Here is a 20,488-nt window from a genome sequence, read left to right on the forward strand (position 1 = left end):
TGTTAGGCCTCAAACCAGAACAGGCGAAGTAAGGAATCAAAGTTTATAACAATCAGTCTTAAATATGGTAGTCATAATTATACCTGACAAACTATACATGTGTTTGCACACTGGAACAGAAATGGAATGGCACAGTAGAGGCAGTGTAGAGGCTGAGAGGCAGTCCCGCACAGAGCTGAATGGAAGTGCAGCCATACTAGCGACAGGCTCTGATGACAGCAGTGATGAGACCGTGCAAGCCCCCTCCACTCATACCCTCAGAGGTTCGACTGAAAGGTATTCACCCCTACACACACACATACACACGCTCGCTCTCTCTCTCTCTCTCTCTCTATATATATATATATATATATATATATATATATATATATATATATATATATATATATATATATATATATATATATATAAAATATAGGGAGGGGGGGCACTATAACATGTAATACTAATAGTCAGATGGTCAATTAAACTGCCTCACATTGTTTAACTATATCTTTTTTCCACCCCAAAGATTTACCTTAAGGGGATCAGCTATAGGAGAACGGGTTCTCAGGTAAATATTCATGTTAAATACTGTTTGTGTGTGAGTGTGTGCATGTGCATGTGTGAGAGCAAATAAGAATTGCTTTTCAGTGCCACATAAATAACAAAACCTGTCCATCTATATCCTGAACATCATAATAGTCATGGATTTTTTTAATCATTTATAGATGTGTAACTGATAATAGCAGCAGGGTCTTAAAACTCTTGCTTTTTTTTTTGCTCACTTAGAAATAATATTGCTCACTTAGAAATAATATTGAACCTGCAGCTTGGCTCCAAGTTTCTAAAAATATTTAATCATTAAAACATTTTGTGTGGTGTCGAGTAGGACTGCTGCCCTCTGCCTTCGCTACACATTTTTAAATGTTCATAGCTCAACTTCCTCTGCCATCTTTCACTAATCTCTGTGGGAAACTCATTCATGATTAATGGCTCAAATTATTGACGTGCAGTTCCCTTTGGTGCCAGGAAGATGGCTTCCATATAAGAGCCTGTCTGGCTTTGTGCTTTGTAAGGTGGCTACTGTTGGAGTAATAGGTAGGTGAATTAGTCAGTGCATCCAGATGTATTTCCTGTATGTCTCTTTGGCTCTACAACTGGCTTAGGCGAACAGCAGCTGCCAGGATTCAGGAGATTTTTCGCAGGAGGAAGGAGCGAAAAGAGATGGAGGAGACTGAGGCTCTGAGTATCAAGAGACCTATTGCAAAATTGTCCTTCAAGGGCCACCGTAACTCCCGAACAATGGTACATTCACAGTGAACAGTGACTGAAACTGCATATCAATTAATCAGGATTTTAGACGAATAAAATGCTAAGAATAATAATCAGAATAATAGATAGGTTTTCAATACAGGAATTTGTAAGCAGTCTAATGTCTACCTCACCTCATCAGATCATTGGAATTTTATAGCCATTGATCAGATGTTTGCATTGTGGAGCTAGATTTCAACAAAACTGCATTGAGAACCACTATAATATGTGGTTAACAATCCTGCACATGCCAGGGCTCTATCTGATTAGTACAGTATCTAAAATTGTGATAACTCAATTAAGGAAAACATAACTCACAGTGATGTTCATTCAGCCTTTTGGGACACTAATGATTTGACTGCTAAAGTAGATTAAAGAGGCGTGTTTCTGGGGCAACAACTTTGTGCTGAGTGGTTCAGACTGTGGCCACATCTTCATATGGGACCGCCACACTGGAGAGCATGTGATGCTTCTGGAGGCTGATAATCATGTTGTCAACTGTCTACAACCGCACCCATATGAACCATGTAAGCATTTCCAGCATGTACTAAGCATTGGTCTGCAGACGTTTGCCTGTGTAAAACACTGCAATCTGTGTAGTTAAATTAGTCCTAAGAGAACTATAAAGCACAAAAATATATTAAATACATCTATACAATAGAGAACCATTGTGAATATTGCATCTGCTAACTTTGCTATATGCATAAACCTTTATACTACCTATACAATGTCTTAAATGTATAATGTCTTATAATACATACATTTATAGGTAGGTAATTGTATGCATGTGTGGTTTTTTTTTCAGTGCTGGCATCATCTGGAATTGATTATGATATAAAAATATGGTCACCTATGGAGGAATTTCCATCATTTGACAGAGTGCTGACTGAAGAAGTAAGTGCCTTCTATTTTAAGCCTGATTCCATTAAATCCAGATAATGGCCACCCAAGATGTTTTAAGCTATTTATCTGGGCAGTTTATTTGCCTGTCAAAACACTGTACAGCACACACCAACAATATTGCATTAAACATTAGTATAAATAAACTTTAATACATTAAAAAGTTAAAACAATTATTGTGTGCTTTTCAAAAAGGTTTTTAGTAATATTTTAGGATACACAACCACACCTGATTGGGACTTGATTCGATTTTCCACTTGAATGTTCAACATGATAACGACCTCAAGCATATTAAATATTTCAATTAATGCATACAGATGGAATACAATTGGCCAAAATGTATAACTAGCTGTGTGAGATCAAAAAGAAGACTGGAGAAAAGAGCAAGAAGCATCCAAAATCAAAAGTATAATAGGTCCACTTAATTATAGCCCTGATAAATTACTATAAATATTTTATTTGTTGACCTGAGACAAATACAAATTACATTAAATGTGCATCTCCTACCAAGCACAGTGTGTTAAAAACAGCCAAAACATTTTAATGCATATTTTACTGTGTGTGTTTGTCTCCCTCTGCAGATAGTTGTGCGTAATGAGCTCATGTTGGAAGAAAATAGAACCACTATAACTGTTCCAGCATCATTCATGCTCAGAATGCTAGCCTCCCTCAGCCACATAAGGGCAGGTCAGTTTAACTCCTGCCTCTATAGTAACACATCAGCCTTATTATGATACAATTATGATTTGTTGATTAATAGGAAGGTTATATCACCTTACATTTTGTCTATGTTACTCAGTTCAGATCATCTTGCCTTCATATGAGCTGACTATAGTACTTTCCTTTGCAGATCGATTTGAAGGAGATCCATCAGAAGGCTCAGGACAAGAGAATGTGGACTAATGCATCAATTAAGGCTAATGTTGGGCAGTTAGTCCCATAAAAATGTGTGTTATCTGTAGCTACTTATTTCAATATTTTTTTGCCAAGGGTTTAATTTGCTAACTTGCTTAGAGCTAAAATCTATATGCACATTTACTAATTCACAATAACCAGACAAAAATTATGAAGTGGAACAAACATGAAATCTTGATTTTACTGATTTCTAATACTAAAATAGTTGGGGGGGAAAATGTCCTGGACATTCTGTTACTTCTTAGTTTCTTGTTATAGCCTGCTTCCCCTCTTTGCCTTCATGTGTTTTTGGTTTGTTATTCTTAGCCTTCGTTTTTTCCTAGCTCCTGTGTATACTATCCTAGCCCTTGTTTTGTGTATCATGTATCCGTGTTGGCTCTATGACCCTGGACTACTCCGCCGACGAGTCTGGATTTGCAACTAATAAATCTCGCTCTTCTCCGCACATGTCCGCCTCCTTACTGTTCACCGTTAACAGTCTGTTTTAGGTGCAGTTAAAATATATTCAGAAGGAATCTTTACCTTATTATTACAAAGATGGCATGCAAATTTTGAATTTAGAGAATTTTAAGGGTACAAAAATAATGACTTAAGTAGCCACTCTCTATTAAAGTTCAAGCACATCTATGACAAGCATAACAAAAAAAATTACAATTGTATTTGGAATACATTGTAAAAATCTTAACCTAATGATTGATTATTTATAAAATAGTGTATACAATTTATTATATAATTTATTATATAATGCCAATATAATACCTGTAAAATATTCAGTTTCAGTGAAATAGAAATCATTAATAACATGCTTAAAAATGTCTGACCGCATTTGATGTTTCTTCATGTCTTTATTTTTTTTGACAGGGTGCATACTGATATTTAATTCTTTTCCTTATTTACATATGTATTTATGCCACTACAAAAAACAGCAGACAGCACTAACCAGAGCTCTAAAGCATACATGCACAGAAATGTTCTAATGGTTTCCAACACAGCTCGTTATTTACAATAGGATGAAATATTGTAATATGGCAGCTGTTAGCACTCCTGTATACACCATTTAAATATTTCCAAATATGGTTCCAAAAATGCTCATTTGATGGTTGAAATCTGCTAGTATATGGCACTATACTGACATAAACAAAAAATTATTTACAGTCAGCTGTGAACTTAATCACTAAAAGAGTAGCTCTGGTGTCTGACATAATAGCATATCTTAGAATGAAAAAATCCAAGACATATTGAAAAAGTCCATTACGTTGTTACTAAAGTACACACTGGCACTATTGACATTCAGCAACACTATGAACAGATTTCTTGTATTTCATCTTCATCCTTCTCATCATTCACTATTCCCTCATCAATGCTCTCTAGACGGATCCTCTGGCCATCGTGATAACGGAGAACTCTCTGTGGTGGGCATGCAAGCAAGATGCTCTCAGTCAGAGGTCCGTAGATCTGCAGCTTGGCATCACTCTCAATGGACTTTGCTAAGCGGGATGCATAGCTGTTAATTGTGTTGTGGATCTCAGTCCTCACCTCATGAGTGTACTGGCTGAATTCACCTGAGTACAGCAAATCCAGCATTGTATAATATCACATTCTATTACAACTACTACATACAACATTATTTATCTCACATTTACAGGTTGTTTCTGGTTTTAGTTTTTTTATGGTATACATTTTTTTTTAATTTATGGTATTCCTTAAGTCTCCAGAGAACAGCAAGTTTGCAAAGCATGTAGAAAACAGTACCAATGTTTCTAATGGAGTTTGAGACCAAAACATACTAACATTATTCCTGTTTGCCACCAGGGTTAGTCTGCCATACCTTTAAAATGATGAGCTTGCTGATCCTCAAAGGTCACAGAGCTCCTGCACTTGCTGAGTAATCCACTGTAGTGGGGCATGTTTGAAGTCTCAGAAATATCCAGCAACATTTGGTCAGTGCCTGCACAGTCAAACTTACAATGACTATAGGTAACACATAAGCAAATCAGAGACCCACCAGCCATGGCATGATATGTTTGATGGAGAAGATACCCGAGTCTTGGGAGAAGCTAAAGCCAGTGTCTCCTGTACTGCTTCCTGGTCCTAACATCTGATCTCCACCCACCAACATGGCTGTCAGATGTGGTGACATACCAAGATCTGCAAAATATGAAGAACATATATTGATTGTACACAAGAATTACCTTTTTTGCCTGCTTTTAAAGTCTTAGAAACTTCAGCAGGTACGCAAATACATCATTTTCACTGCATGGAAAGATCTAAGAACTTTAGCTCTAGTTTAGTTCAAGCTTTGCAAACCTTTAATCCCTATCTTTCTCAAAATAAGTAAAGCAATAATTGTCTGTCTTCTCGATTATGAATCCAAAGGAACAACATCAGCACTAGCCAGAAGCTTATTCATCGCAGGCATTTCCATGCAGTGCAGACAAAGAATGGAATCCCTAAATCTAGTCAGAACAATGGAAGGTGTTGAAAGGTTTAGCATTTTTGTGGGTGAGAACCTTAAAGTCAAAACAGAACCCAGCATGTCAACACATACAACCTCACTGAAGGATTTCATCAGAAATAGCTGACAAGGGTAAAAACATCTTCAGCATAATTTTGAATTTCAACTGCCTCTTTAAATTTATAACTGATTTTTCTATTTCCATTTTACAAGGCTAAGAGAAAACTTTGCATTTATCTGCACATAAGCCCATACTGTTTACTATACAAAAATACTGTCACACCTGTAATCCGGTTTGAGATGCTGAAGAGGCGAGAGCTCCTGTGGCGACTGATGAATGACTCTCTGTAGTGGTGGTCGCCAAAACACATGCCCAGTAACTCCTTACGCACAGTTTTATTCCACAGCCCATAGATGACAGGATGACATGCAGCACTGACAAATGACAGCCAGGTCACCAAAGTCTCCATCTGTGGAGACACGGTCCCCTTCCCCCACATGGCCTCTGTGCTAATCACTATTATATATGGCCCCCATGTCAGTAAGAACGTCCCAATCACCACTAAAATAGTCACCAGAGCCTTGCATTGGCTGCCAGCATATATCATGCTCCTCCGATTCCCAATGGAAGAGATTGAGGTGGTTGAGCTCTTCCGCCTGTTTTTCTGTGAAGAGGATGTGGTCTCCTGGGCCACAATTACAGTTCCACAATGCACCTTGCGTGCTTTGTGGCGTGCCACACGGAAAATGAGACCATAGCACACCACCATAGCCAAGAGTGGAAGTAGGCTGCACCACACTACCCAGAATATCGTGTAGCTGACTTCCTGATGCCAGGCCGCCACACATGCCCACTTGGAATGGTCAAACTCAAAGGTGGACCAGCCGAAGAGGGGTGGCAGGCATCCAACCAGGGAATGGAACCACACATACACAATGGCCATGACTGCCCGGTTCCCTGTGATCTTAGTAGGGTAGACCAATGGATGTACTACTGCATAGTACCTAACAAACACACAGAAAACAGATATAGTTCTCTTTGTTAGTTAGCATATTAGGACAGCCAACTGCCGTAGCTTTATTAACATTATTATTTACTCAATCATGTCATTTGAATAAAGATATTCTTTGAATAAAGATATAGTTTTCCCTTACTATAAACCATAGAGGGTTTAAGACTGCTACTGCAAAGACAATGAGACCATTCACTGCCATTTCCATTCCAGGATGCCCCGAGTACAGATTTTAATTTAACAGAAAAGGTCTGAACCTGGACTATTAACACATTATACCCATACCACAGAACAATGGAGAAACTCATCCATCTAGATGGCAAGTTTGATCTGCCAATATATTCATAACTAACAAACATAAAATAAATATGCAATAATATAAGCATAACAATTTCATATAGGACACACCATGGCATTATCACTGTCATTCTAAAAAGAAAAGAGGAAACTTACCGGTCGATGGCAATGGCTCCCAATGTGAGCATGCTTGCAGCACTGATGAGTAGATACAACAGTGCTGTGAAGTTGCACCAAACAACACCAAATATCCATTCCTGCTGTAGAGAACTGGCAACCACAAATGGAAGCACCAAAACAGACAGCAGGAGGTTGGACAATGTTAGGCTGAAGACAAACTTGTTACTTGGAGTCAGGAGGTAAGCTTTCCGGTAGAGGGTTATTACGATAAGCAGGTTGCTAAGACAAACTAAAAAAGCAATAGCCAGGACAAAAATGAATTCAATAACCCTGCTGCTGTTGTCTCCCGTGTCTGTGGCATTCCTGAAAAGGGTGTCGTTGCTTGTATTCATCATAGGAAAGCTAATTCACCCAAGTGGTGACTGGGGCTGGTGAGCCATGCCTCGGTCATCTCAGACCTGTGTATGATAGAATAACACTTCTAAAACAACCATGTTTATGTTAATATGACTCTGCAATAAACTGACCCTGAAAATTACTGGAATCTCTGAAAACATCCTGTACTTATCATTACCATGTTATTACTGCTACATAAGTGGCGAAAAACACCACACATAATATATATTTTGTTTCGGTCTAAACAAGTGGGCATAATTTACTTAAACGTTATTTTCACGTTAAAATGTTGGTTCGGGAATGCTGTCATATGGAGCGTAGTTGACCTTAACGCATTTTTAAACAAGATATACTGTAGCGTTCCAAGATCAGATTTCCGACCGCAGAAATGCGGTTTACGCTCTAACAAGACGCCCTGACCGTGGAATCGCTGAAGTTCTCGGGCAAGATTGGGCAGCATTTTACAACAAAGTAATCTAAAGACGTTTTTTACTCGGATTTTAATCCAGATGAACTTGCTAAATGATCTGCTGTCTGATGTTAGAAAGCTTAGTATTTACTCTGCCTCAAGAATGGAAACGATTTACCTGCTTTGAAAACCGTACTAAATCTTACTTTTAAACCTAAGCAACATTAATGTATCTGATGTTTGTAACTAATGGACTCACATTCACACTGATGGAGACGGACGGGAACGGAGAATTGCCCACTACTGCAATGGCGCCGAACTTCTCTCTCCTTTCTTTGTGTCCCAGCCTGGAAGTCTGTGTGTGGTCTTTCTTCGCCACTGTGTATAAGTGACTATGAGAATTAATAAACTATCGGAAAAGTGTATCCTGAAAATAATTTAGGCCTATTACTATGTCGAGTAGTAGACGAAAAATATATTACTGCACCAGAGGGTAAAATTTTACTTTTGTCGTGTATTCTAACATAGCCCACGTTGCATATGACATGCATTGGTATGAGCTGTAATTTAGTGCTAACGGGTTACGTTTCAATGCTAATACCTAACCAACGTTTGTGATATTGGTGACCAACGGCCTCTGCTTATTTTGCTATTTAAATCGTTAGAACGCTTTCGGACCACCAAACACGATTAAAGGTTCCCGCAGACTACGTCAAATCGGTCACATGATCATTCTTGACCAATTATTTACCGGTCAACGTGCATATCATTTCCTTTAGAAGATGGCGCTTTTGGTTTAGTTTTACCAATGGAACTTATTCTAGAAGTAACAGAACACACATACACACAGCATTTCTGTGCTTAGTGTATACATGATGTTTCGGACAGATGTGCAAGCAAAGTGCCTCTGAATTTGTAGGAGGAGGAACTATTTGAAGAGGTATATGTTTTAAATTATAACATTCATTCCAAAGGCACTTCCAAGAGTGTAGATCAGTTCTTTTTCTTTGAGTTTCATTACTGCCATAATAACACCTGGCAATGCAAACATATGCAATATCCATTAGTATAAAAATGTCTTGCATTACTGGGAGGTGGGTGGGTGTGTGTGTGTGTGTGTGTGTGTGTGTGTGTGTGTGTGTGTGTGTGCGCGTGCGTGCGTGCGTGTGTGTGTGTGTGTGCGTGCGTGCGTCTGTGTGTATACATGTGTGTTTATAGATTAAAAGGAAAGGCTAGCACCATGATTCAGCAATCATGCCAGGTATAATTACTGAAACAAGCCCTAAGCTGTGTGTAAATGGAGACTAACAAACCTGGAATGGCTTCAAATCAAATGGAACAATAGCCTAGCAGAGTATGTGTCTTCTCTTTATGCCCAAGCAATTATAATTATCATCCCTAATATGGAATAATAATATAGAAAAAAAAAAAAAAAAAAACTCCTAGGTTCTGCTTCATGACTCTGGTATGAATGCCCCAGTAGCCTTGAGGCAGAGTTAGAGTCTTTTAGACTAGTGATTCTAACTAAATGAGTTAAATACCTTTATCAGTTCAACTAACCTAGATCTTTAAATCCATGACACCAATAATCTACTATTGTCATTTGACAGAGGCTGATCCACTATCCATGGGCTCTTAAACTTTAGTGTAGCATTTGATACCAGAGACCACAGAATTCTGTTTGATGGGCTTGAAAATCTTGTTAAATGACATATTTAGTTTAGATCTTATGTGACTGATTGCTATCAATTTGTTTATGTAAACAATGAATCTTCTGATCTTACCAAAATAAACTATGAGGTCCCATAAGGGTCAGTACTAGCCCCATTGCTATTCTCTCAGCTATGTACTGGCTACCAGTCATTTTCCTTATTGACTATAAAATGCTTCTCTAGATGGAGAGAGAGAAAGAGAGCGAGAGAGATTCAAAAACACAAGGTTTCAGACAAATAGGATATTTTGGACAGAGGTCCTTCATCCTTAAATTTAAAAAAGAGGTCCTTCATCAGCTGTGGAAGCAAAGTGCTCCTGAATTAGTAGGAGGAGGAGCAAGTGTATATATATATATATATATATATATATATATATATATATATATATATATATATAGATAGATAGATAGATAGAGGAATAAGTGGATGTTTAAATCATACCATTCATTCCATGGGGTTCTAAAGTTTCCAGAGTGTAGATCAGTTCAGTTCAATTTCATTGCTGCCATACCAACATCTGGCAATGCAAACAGATATGTCAATAACGCAATGTCCATTAGTATTAAAATGCCTTGTCACTGGAAATGACAAATCCATATTTATGATGGTCTGAAGGTGTTCTACAAACCAATCAACACACCTTCTCTTGGTTTCTCCAATATAAAGCTGACTACATCTTTTGCTAGTTATTTAGTAGACAATTCCCACTGTAATGCATGAGGAGGAATAGGTGATTACAATTGATACTTTTGTGCCAGTGTCACGGTTGGTCCCTCCATGCTTTGTGGTTTCCCTGTCCTGTGTGTTATTTGGGTTCCAGTCCTTAGTTTAATTTCATTCACACCTCGTTTGGATTTCCACACTTGTCATTGCTTTCACCTGTTCCCCGTTTCTAGTCTTGTTAAGTTCATGTATTTAAACCCTGTCTGGTGCCCTTTGTTTTAGCTGTTCATTGTTTGTTTGGATGTGATAGAAAGTCTGTCTGTTTTTTGGAGCCTGTGTTTGTTAGCCTGTGTGTCATCTTATCTGTTTGTTTTCCCTTACCTCCATGTGTTATTTCCAAGTCTGTTGTAGCCTGCTTCCTCTGTTTCATTTGTGTGCTTTGGTTTAGCTTATCATGCATCCTAGTACTCTACATATCTCTATGACCCTGGACTACTCCAACAACTACGACTCTGGATTTTCCCCTAATAAATCTCACTCTTCTCCGCACATGCGTCTGCCTCCTTACCGCTCACTGTTAGTTATTTTAGTGGCTGTTAATAAATATACATGTAACACATTTAGAGCAGTTGCAGGTTCCATAGTTATCTGAATCTTCATTTATCTCACTCGCGAGCCTGTCTTTGATGTTTTTGTTTTGTCTGTAGGAGATTAGTGGAGGATCCTTAAAAAGGGAAGAAAAACACGAGCAAAGGCATCAGCTGTGACTTCCTTAGGAAACACACAGTTTTGAAAATATTCACACATTTTAATACTTTTCTGGATGAAGTCTTCATTCTCATTGCTTGCAAATTTAGTCTAAGTAGCTGTAAGGGATGGAGTATTTATTAGAGATGATATTTAAACAAGAATTTGCAAACTTCACTGAAACATCCAAAAAGGTTGTTTTAAAGCTCTCAAAAGCTTGAGTAGGTAGCACTTTAAGGCAGAGCCAGTTTATACAATACAGGAGAAGAGAAGAAGCATGAAAGCAAATGCAGTGCAGGTAGAAGCAGTATGAGAGAGTAAAACAGACAGAAGGGAAAGGAGCAATTAAACAAGGGGCATTTTTTAAGCTTATGCACAATTCTGCCCCTATGACTGACTGGCAAACAAAGGGGCTGAGCCCCCTTAACTCCGCATGTGCCCTCAAACAACTGGTAGAAACACCCTTGTTGCCTTCATAGAACAGCCCAAATAAGTGATACATCATTGTGAATGGCAATTCTCAATGTTATAATTTTTGTTCATTTGGAGCACAAACCACAATGACTTTCCCAAATGGAAGTCAGTGGTCAAGATGTAACATGTGACCACTGCTTTTTGGCTGACTGCTAATTCTAGCTGGATAGTGGTCTTAACACTCATGCTAAATGTGTCTATTTAAAATCCTTAAACTTAATTTAACAAATAAATTCATGGTTTTTACAATGTTTGTTCACACATTTTTTAATAATTTCAAAATCCCAGTTCCAAATTCAAGATTAGTCATCCAAGGTCATCATAAGATCAATGAGGAAAACTATTCCTTTGTGGGCTTCAAATGGCCTTAATTTTGTTAAGTGTGACTGGGTGTGGCTCTATTGAGTATGGCTCCCTCTTCAAAGGCACAGGGCCTCGGTCTGTCAGTCTTGGCAGCCACAAAGATATCAATACAATCCAAAAACAGCAGATATTATTTCCAGGATTATGTGCTTGATTTAGCCAAATTTACAATGGCGACGAACAATGGAAATTTACACGATTCATGCCAAGTAAATTTGAATACACACTTTTTTTTTTCTGCCGCTCACTACTCCAGAGCTAAGTCAAAATTTCAGACAAATGCCGAGAAAAGTTACTTTCGTTCACCCCAGCGAAGCCCAAAAGTCGTTAAAACACAGTGTATTCGAGAGCGCTGACTATGCTTTCAAACTATGCACCACGAACAACTACCGGAGATCTGCAAATCATACACGGCAAAACTTTGATGAAAATTTTTTTGAAGATCAGTAAATGCGCCCGAAATGCCTAGAAATGTGATTCTCGTTAAGGATAGCTGTGCTTGAGATTTTAGTAGCGGAAATAATAGTCAGATGACGTATATCATGTGACTTATGGTGTGCTAGCTCGATGCTGAAAACCTCAGTAAACAGTCCTCGTTTGCTTCTAGAATCGTTGAAACTAAAGCGTCTCTGCAACGAAGGGTTTCTACTGTGTAAACAGTGTTTAGGCATTATGCAAAACGTGATTAATTCAGTGAAAGGCACTGCTCTGGGGGTGGCTGAGTTTCTAACACCAGTTCTAAAGGTAAGCAGACGTGCTAGCTTGTCATGTTTTCTAGCTAGCTAATCGTAGCTAGTTAACATTAGCTGTCTAGCTAGATCAGCGTAGTAGCCGGGTGCATTTCAGAGATGTTGATGAGCAGCAAGTTTACTCTGTCCTTCTGTTAGGCGGTATTTGTAAGATTCAGAAGCGTAAATGGCTCTTTAAACCAGCACAATCATACTGCTAACTGTGTAGAACGACTTTATTCTATTTTCTGTGAAACTAGCCTTATCAGCCTGGCACAAAGTTCGGTGTCGAGCTAGCAGACAAGTAAGCTTTATTAATTATTCTCTGTAAGTCGATATTTAAATATTAAAAATCCGAATTCATTGTAAGAGATTAGATTTCAGTAATTACTATTAGTATCATAATTCGCATGAATTATATTTGACATTTCTGCAAGCGTTACTATTGGCAGCACAAATGTTATAGCAGCAGACATACAACTGACCTACACGAGCCTTTGATTCTCATGAATGTGTGAAAAGTTCTACCGTAACTGGAATATTCGGTACTTTCCAAAGCATTTTTCAGCGTTAGTTTCATTGTGTTTTGCTCTGTATTTCAGGAATCCAAATTTAAGGAAACTGGAGTTATAACTCCAGAAGAGGTGAATGTTCTTTTGTTGTTGTCTTTAAGTACTACATTTTAGTAATCTACAAATTAGATTGTAAACCTAAAAAAAATTAAAGTAAGCTTTTGTGCAGTTTGTTGCTGCAGGAGATCATCTTGTTCATCATTGTCCCACATGGAAATGGTAAGAACCTTTTGAAGTTCATTTTCAGTGTCTGAGACTCAGTTAGACTTGTTTAGCCTTCACTTGGGTGTGTTTTTTGACTGGTATATAGTAGTTTACAGCTTGTGAATAAATAAAGTTCTAGATCCAAACTAGTTCTAGTTTGCTGGAGTCTTAGGTAGCCAGATGTAGTGCACATCTGCTGGACTCTTCTGAGGTCCTACACTTCAACAGCAGCTGCTCTGTCACTAAAATTCAGAAATTTACTATTACACTTTGGTTTGAGTTCTGTTGTCTTGTGGTGACATGGAACATAAACTGACCACCTAAAGAGGTGTATTTAGTGCTGTTGTTGATATTGAATGATGTTAAAAGTTTTAATTGTGGGGTTGCATTGAATAATTCGCCACAAAAATAAAAGAGAAGTTTGCCCTGATCAGTTAGAGTGCATAGCTAAGTTAAACTTATTTATTTGTAGGGCATCTGGAGAAGAAGCAAAGGTGAAGCCTTATTTACCTAAAGATAAGCAGTTCCTGTTAACCCGAAATGGTAAGGAAGAGGGCATACCTTGTAAATTGTGAAGTTATAGTATTCATTTCCATATACAAAACAGAACTAAGTGAAATTAGATTTTTTTTTTCCTGCTGTTGAAAAAATGTTACTATGTGTTCATTAACCCAGTCTTTAGATGCCATGCGAAATTTGCAGTATAGCTTTTTCCATCTCAGTTCCATGTTACAAACGCTGTAAACAAATGGAATACTCTGATGAGCTGGAGGCCATTATAGAAGAGGATGATGGAGATGGAGGATGGGTTGACACTTATCATAACTCTGGTAGGACAAAATCAACTACTCAACGTGTGTGTGTGTGTGTGTGTGTGTGTGTGTGTGTGTGTGTGTGTGTGTGTGTGTGTGTGTGTGTGTGTGTGTGTCCCCTATCTCTGTAATGAAATATATCTCACCATATTTATCACTTCAACGTTGTCAGGTATCACAGGAATTACAGAGGCAGTTCGGGAAATCTCTTTGGATAACAAAGTACGCCTAAGCTAACTTTAACAAAATGCCCCTATTTCATTTGAATTTTGGAAAATCTGGTGCTGATGTTTTTCAGCCGTATAGCATAATCTGGACAATTTGTAGTTTAACACGGCAGGACTGACTGTTTTCCCTCTTTCTGAAGGACAATATGAACATGAATGTACAGTTGAATAGTGGAAATGATGATGATGATGATGATGATGATGAAGGGGAGGCAGCAGATATGGAAGGTAACTGCAGGAACTGTTTGCTTCTTTTTGGTTGGAATATTGATTGACTTCTTGAACTAAATTACTGAGTGCTGTGGATTTAAACATAGTCTTTATATTTCAGAATATGAAGAAAGTGGGCTTTTGGAAACCGATGAGGTATGGTGAAAAGTTATTACTAGAGCTCTTCCAAAAATGTCTAATGTTATTATTTTTATAATATTTTGCTTGAAGTAGTATTGAGATTTGTTTGTGCATTAAATGGTTATTCATTTTTATTTCTAAGTAATTTTTTACTTAATAGTTAATTATTAACCGTTTGTACACTTTTGTGTACAATAGGTTGTAGTCATCATTCTTTGTTTATTTATTTTGTTTTTGGGGGGTTTTTGTTTTGTTTTTTTGCCCTTCGTCTGAATAGGCCACTCTTGATACAAGTAAAATGGTAGAAACAGCCAAAGGCAAGGCTGAGGCAGGTGGTGAAGATGCCATTCTCCAGACGAGAACCTATGACCTATACATCACTTATGACAAGTACTATCAAACTCCCAGGCTGTGGCTCTTTGGATATGATGAGGTTTGTGGACAACCTTCACAGAGAGATGAAAAAAGTTCAGGAGAAATTTTGACAGTGACTTTGCAGTTGTTTGTGAGCATATGCAGTTCCATCATTGAGTTCAAGGTGTTTGTTGTGCTGTTCCTTAGGAAAGGCAACCCCTCACTGTAGATCAGATGTATGAAGACATCAGCCAAGATCATGTGAAGAAAACGGTCACCATTGAGAACCACCCACACCTGCCGCCTCCCGCTATGTGCTCTGTGCATCCATGCAGGTAATGAAATGCTGACGGACTGCATTGCGATTCCTTCTAGAAAGTTCCATGTGATATTCTTCCAGTAATGAAAGATGTATTCTGGTGGCCAGATCAACTAATGTATTCTTTAGAGCAGTTAGTCATTAAACATTCTAGCATGACTACTGGAAGTCTTGTCTCCACATCCTGTTTGAATATGAGAAGTGAAAATCAAGTAATATGTAAGAGAATTTTGTAAAATATTAATACAAGCTCTTTTACACTGTCAACATGGCAATGTGTTATTTTTTCACACCTTAAAATCCCTTTGCTTATATTAAAGGTATGCTTACATTGCACATGCTCTGAAATATTTGCACTGTTTTGCTTAGTACCTTCTATATATACAGAAAAAAGTCAAATTTTATAAATCTAAAGGCTGCCACAGTTGTTCTTTTGTCCATGACAATTCATTAGTAGGTAGTTGGCCAGCGATGATTGATTTAGCTTGTGCATTACATTTTTGTTTGCCATTCCCTGGATCCATGCAGTTGTAAAGCTGCTTTGCAACAACTTGTGTTGTATTTATTTATATAGTACTTTATACATTTGGCTTCACTTGGCTTTCCTCCTCCAAAGGCATGCAGAAGTTATGAAGAAGATCATTGAGACTGTGGCTGAAGGTGGAGGAGAACTTGGGGTTCATATGTATCCTTTCCAAGACTATGGCTAGTATGCATAAAATGGACCAGATTAAAGGGCCAAAAATATTACACACAGAACAGTAGTTTTTTACTGTAATTTTTTTTAATTAGGTTGTGATTAGAGTTACATCCACAATTACTTTGAATTACTACATTTTTAGGTAATTTTTCCCAAATATTATTTTATCACTGTGTGTACAAATCAAATCAAAATCATAGTTTGTCACATACGTAGTCTTACACAGTATCACTTGCAGTGAAAAGCCTTAAGTCCACATGTCCCGCATGGGGATCGAATCCATGGCCTTGACGTTATTAGCACCACTCTCTAACCAATTGTGCTAACCGGCCTGAAACGTTTCACTTCATGGTTCACAGACTATATAAATTAGTGTTACATAATTTAGGGTTTTTACATTTGGCTTCTTATGTGACTGAACATATAACTATCATAAAACCTTCAAGGGGGACTGAAATTACAGTTTCTGATTTTTGCTATAAATTCTCAGCAACTGTCAGTCTTGACAGTTGTAGTGATTTATTATTGTTGCTTCACTCTTTAGGGCCTTAATGGTGGAATGAAAATAAATGTCATTAATAATTTATTTTACATTTAAATACTTCCTTAAATATGACCTCCAGGTACCTCCTGATTTTCTTAAAATTTGTGCAAGCTGTCATTCCAACAATAGAATATGATTACACAAGACACTTCACCATGTAAACTCCAGGCTGCCCAGGATTACAGCTGTCCTTTTGAATAGGAGCTCTTTGTCGGCATGCAGGCAATGTCTATTAACACACAGACAAGTCTGCTGAAATATTTAACTAACATTTACATGTTGTATGAAATGGTGTATGTGCATGGGAAAGGGATCTGATAAATGAGAGAACTGCACTATTCCAAAATGTAATTTCATCATGGCAGCCCCTCATTGTTTATGAAAGGCACACAGTTACTCTTCCTGTTGCTATCTTCATGCTTAAAGCGTTTAGTACTCAAATTTGGATTTAAACAGTACTACCATAGTGCTAACAGTACTGTTCTTTGTTACATATTACTTGTGAATATACTGCTTCAAAAAGTGGCTATAAAATGCTTTATTGGTCTAATCAGCATTACGTCTGGAATCTGTAGCCTCTGACTGGGTGTGCAATAAACTTTGTATGGTGATGGACCTGTTGACCTTGTAAAATGGTCTAATTTATGCCAGGCTGTCTTAACATCTTGCCGTCTGAATGTTTGCATTAGTGTCTGGGTTCCAGGCCACTGTTGTGTTGAGATGCTATAAGTCTGCTGTACTTTCTTTTAACATTTTTATTTAATATTGCATAGCCCTTAAGAGTTTATACCAAATTTGTTGTAATGTATTTATTGCATCAGACTTGGTTATATGCATTTTGAACTGCCATTAGCACTTAAACCTGTAGCAATGGCTTCGAATTTATATCACCACAGGAGTGTGAAACGAGCAAACCGAGGAGTTGCTTTGTCAGTGTCAAAATATTCTGCATCATGAAGATATAATGGGAGGTCATCTTTTGGTGTTTGCAGCATCATCTGCTGTTCTTTAAATGGGCAACTGGCAGCTTTGGAATAACTCTTGACTGTTTCATTGTTTTTGTGTCAGTTTTATAAATTAATGTGAATTTATGAATAAAAATGTAATTTTGTAGTTTATTTTTGTCCTTTCTTTTGAAATCACAAATCAGAGTCCTATCACAATATTAAAATAGTCCAATTTAGTTTGACAGTGAGTTTGTATTTCTAGTATAAGAATTTTATTTTTATTTATTATGCATGTATTTCTTTCTGCTGAAAGAACTCCTAAAAGTTGCTTAGCTGTCCATCAGATACAGATGTATTATTTTCTAGAATTAAAGAAAGGTTGTTGTCTCCTCCACAGTCCAGTTTGGTCCAGGTTTGCTTACCCTATTTTTTCTGCTGTGGTTTGTTTTGTTGGTTTGTTGATGAAAAGCAAATGATAGGATTGTCCTCATCATATCTGCATTAATTTTCCTATTAAAGATGCTTCAATTGTAATTTGCGGCAGCATTTCAAGTTTTGACGAACTATCTGCTAAAGTATAATAGGAACACAGTTTGTTGACAAATTAAATTATGGCATACCATATATCTACAAAAAAATTTAAATGGCATTAAAATATTTTTCATAAGATATTCCTTTAATGGAAATAGCTACTTTAATGGCAATGGACAGAGCAGATTATAAATTAGCAAAATTTAATTATAAAGCTTTCGTTTCTCTACAGTTAAATAAAAATAAGGTGTGTCTTCAAACAATGAAGTATCTTATTAATCCTGCAGTGGTCACAGCTGCAGAGTTCACTAGACTCTAAGTGGAGTGGGTGCTGTAGCAAGTGTCTCCCACCAGGCCTCATCAAGGGGGTGGGAAAGATGTGCATTCAGCTTTTTTTTTTTTTTTAGCAAAACCTGTGTGATGCTCCTTTTTATATTTAACTTCATATAAAGATCTACTATACTGCCTCTGTCCTAACATTAGAGAATATCTTATACTTTAATGGAAAATGTGCTTAATTTATTTTGAAGAGAAAAGTCGAGGGTATGGGAAGATCTGCCTTTTACACACTTTGCCATAACCAATGACAGGGTACAGAGAATGCATTAGCATCTTTGTGATGCTAGAGAATGAAATGGCATCTTTATCTGAATAATGTGCAGACAGGTTGACAGGTCTAATTGTCTACTGTATAATAAAAAGTGACCACAACTATAGGACATGGTTCAGAAATTAATTGTAGCACTGCTACAGCTGTTTCTGATGTGGGTGATACTGGGCTCAAATTCTATCTGATTTCTCCAGATAAAACAAAATCACATTTAATTCCAGTGGCACACTAGCCTACCAAAAGATTGCAGTTCTGTACTGTTGGAGATGGAATGCAATACATTGCGATAATATTTCTTTATTCTTTTCTGAAGCACATTATTATAATTCTCACAATATTTCATAAGAAAATAGGACAAAATATTAGGCATCTGTGAACATGGAAAAGGAATTATGAAATGGAGAATGTTCTAACCTACCTAAACCATGTTTTTGGTCAACGGAAATTAATGTAATGACTGGCTTTGTAATTTCTTCATATCATGCTCTAGGTGCACCATGATCTCAGGCCTCTAGTTCCTGGAATACATGACCAACCTGCTGCTGGAGAAACCTGCCATGACAAGTTGTATAACATGCAGGCAATTGTTTGTTTGTTTTTTCTAATTGGTGGAAAATGACTGACCTATGACTGGATTGGGTTTCCAGAATACCAGCTTTGGGATGGCCACAGGTCTGGATTTGGAAACCTCCAAGATCCTCAGGAGTCTCCAAGATCCTCAGGAGATGGTGATGCTAACCCAGCCTTTATGCAGGGAGTTTTATTTAACACTTGATTTATGCACATTAGAAAATGCGAGCACATGAGAGAAGTCATAAGTATCTCTTGAGGTGAGATCTTAACAGGATCTAGCTGTGACTCTTCACTAATCTTGAGCTCTGACTTCTCTTTATGTACAGCTTGACCCCAGTCAGATTCACTGGATCTGCATGGTCTCCGGCAAAAGAACATCCTATAATATTAGACTTCACATCAGCATTCCTCACACACAGTTCTTTATCCTTCACAGTATTATTATTCTCTTCCTCTGATGATGAAGAAACTGGTTTAAAGTCAGTCTGAAGGTCAGTAGTAATTTTAGAAACTTTAAATCAATCCACAGCAATTATATTCTCTAGCTGACTACAGACCTGTAGCATTGACATCACATTGTATGAAGACAATTGATAAGCATGTCTTCGTTCACCTCAGGATACACTGGACCTCTTACAATTTACTTATTCACATCTGGAGATGAAAGGAAGCACTGTGAGAATCATGTACTTTGACTTCTATAGTGCCATCAACACATTGCAGCCCTTCCTGTTGGGAGACAATCTGAGAGCAGTGAAAGGTGGACACTTCCGTGGTATCATGGATCTTCAGCTACCTGACCAGTCCCAGTTATATGTGGGTACAGAACTGTTTGTCAGAGCAGACTGTGAGCAACACAGGTACTCTTCACAAGGAACTGCCCTTGCTCCCTTTCACTCCACTTTTTACACCTCTGAGACATATCACCTACAAGTGTTAAGGGATATTATGGTACAGCCTAATAGAAGCCTCTGAAACACTCCATACATGACATGAAATGAGTCATTCAGGATGGCATTTGCTTTGTTAAAAATTGCTGGTCACAGTAAGACATTAGGGAATTGAACTGTCTGCAAACTATTTTAGAATTTCACAATTTGCTGGAGGCTCCCTGACTCAAGCAGTAAAACCAACTGATACATAATTAGGATTCTATGTTTTCAGTGAATGAGTAATAGACTCATTTCTAGTCCAAATTAGTTTAATTTCCTTAAAGAATACTGCCTATGGTCACTTTCTAATAATCATGTCAGTGTTTT

General features: G+C 37.6%; 3 protein-coding genes across 6 annotated transcripts in view; 2 read left to right on the plus strand and 1 right to left on the minus strand.

Moving 5' to 3' along the window:
• Positions 1-3,553, plus strand: part of hs6st3a (heparan sulfate 6-O-sulfotransferase 3a) — a 44,392-nt gene extending 40,839 nt beyond the window's left edge. Inside the window, exons 11-17 of the mRNA XM_081710440.1 lie at positions 120-276; positions 512-553; positions 1,149-1,287; positions 1,664-1,820; positions 2,099-2,187; positions 2,775-2,880; positions 3,044-3,553. Coding sequence (XP_081566566.1) covers positions 120-276; positions 512-553; positions 1,149-1,287; positions 1,664-1,820; positions 2,099-2,187; positions 2,775-2,880; positions 3,044-3,096 — 743 coding nt within the window. The 3' untranslated portion in view covers positions 3,097-3,553. The remainder of the gene's footprint in view (positions 1-119; positions 277-511; positions 554-1,148; positions 1,288-1,663; positions 1,821-2,098; positions 2,188-2,774; positions 2,881-3,043) is intronic.
• Positions 3,554-3,933: 380 nt separating this feature from the next.
• gpr161a (G protein-coupled receptor 161a) lies at positions 3,934-8,487 on the minus strand. 4 transcript variants are annotated; one of them, XM_027014694.3, is made up of 7 exons: positions 8,058-8,487; positions 7,030-7,451; positions 5,847-6,568; positions 5,149-5,256; positions 4,937-5,056; positions 4,645-4,670; positions 3,934-4,515 (listed from the first exon to the last, which is right to left on the minus strand). In XM_027014694.3, the coding sequence occupies exons 2-7, from the start codon at positions 7,386-7,388 to the stop codon at positions 4,408-4,410; spliced, it is 1,443 nt and encodes a 480-aa protein (XP_026870495.2). In that variant the 5' UTR covers positions 7,389-7,451; positions 8,058-8,487; the 3' UTR covers positions 3,934-4,407. The 4 variants fall into 4 exon arrangements, with proteins under 4 accessions (XP_026870495.2, XP_081566567.1, XP_026870513.2 ...); XM_081710441.1 differs by having other exon boundaries at positions 3,934-4,670; positions 7,030-7,143; positions 7,323-7,451; positions 8,058-8,484; XM_027014712.3 differs by lacking the exon at positions 4,645-4,670.
• A 3,696-nt stretch (positions 8,488-12,183) lies between these two features.
• On the plus strand, positions 12,184-17,686 carry atg3 (autophagy related 3). The gene is made up of 12 exons (XM_027013723.3): positions 12,184-12,501; positions 13,088-13,129; positions 13,227-13,276; positions 13,734-13,804; positions 13,984-14,091; positions 14,246-14,295; positions 14,441-14,528; positions 14,632-14,666; positions 14,929-15,084; positions 15,213-15,340; positions 15,941-16,009; positions 16,648-17,686. Exons 1-12 carry the CDS (start codon positions 12,325-12,327, stop codon positions 16,727-16,729), a joined length of 1,056 nt encoding a protein of 351 aa, XP_026869524.3. The 5' UTR covers positions 12,184-12,324; the 3' UTR covers positions 16,730-17,686.
• Positions 17,687-20,488: the final 2,802 nt, after the last annotated feature.

The sequence above is a fragment of the Electrophorus electricus genome, chromosome 3, assembly GCF_041902795.1.
Source record: "Electrophorus electricus isolate QZ-2024a chromosome 3, ASM4190279v1, whole genome shotgun sequence".
In the NCBI taxonomy this organism is placed as follows: Eukaryota; Metazoa; Chordata; class Actinopteri; order Gymnotiformes; family Gymnotidae; genus Electrophorus; species Electrophorus electricus.

Excerpts from the sequence above, each read along its gene's own strand:
- gpr161a (XM_027014686.3), bottom strand. The coding sequence starts at position 7,388 with ATGATGAATACAAGCAACGACACCCTTTTCAGGAATGCCACAGACACG. Across the intron at positions 6,569-7,029 it reads GGAGCCATTGCCATCGACCG|GTACTATGCAGTAGTACATC; the intron begins GTAAGTTTCCTC and ends TGTGTTTGTTAG. Across the intron at positions 5,257-5,846 it reads CATCTCAAACCGGATTACAG|ATCTTGGTATGTCACCACAT; the intron begins GTGTGACAGTAT and ends CATATTTTGCAG.
- atg3 (XM_027013723.3), top strand. The coding sequence starts at position 12,325 with ATGCTGAAAACCTCAGTAAACAGTCCTCGTTTGCTTCTAGAATCGTTG. Across the intron at positions 15,085-15,212 it reads GGCTCTTTGGATATGATGAG|GAAAGGCAACCCCTCACTGT; the intron begins GTTTGTGGACAA and ends GCTGTTCCTTAG. Across the intron at positions 16,010-16,647 it reads GGAGAACTTGGGGTTCATAT|GTACCTCCTGATTTTCTTAA; the intron begins GTATCCTTTCCA and ends TATGACCTCCAG.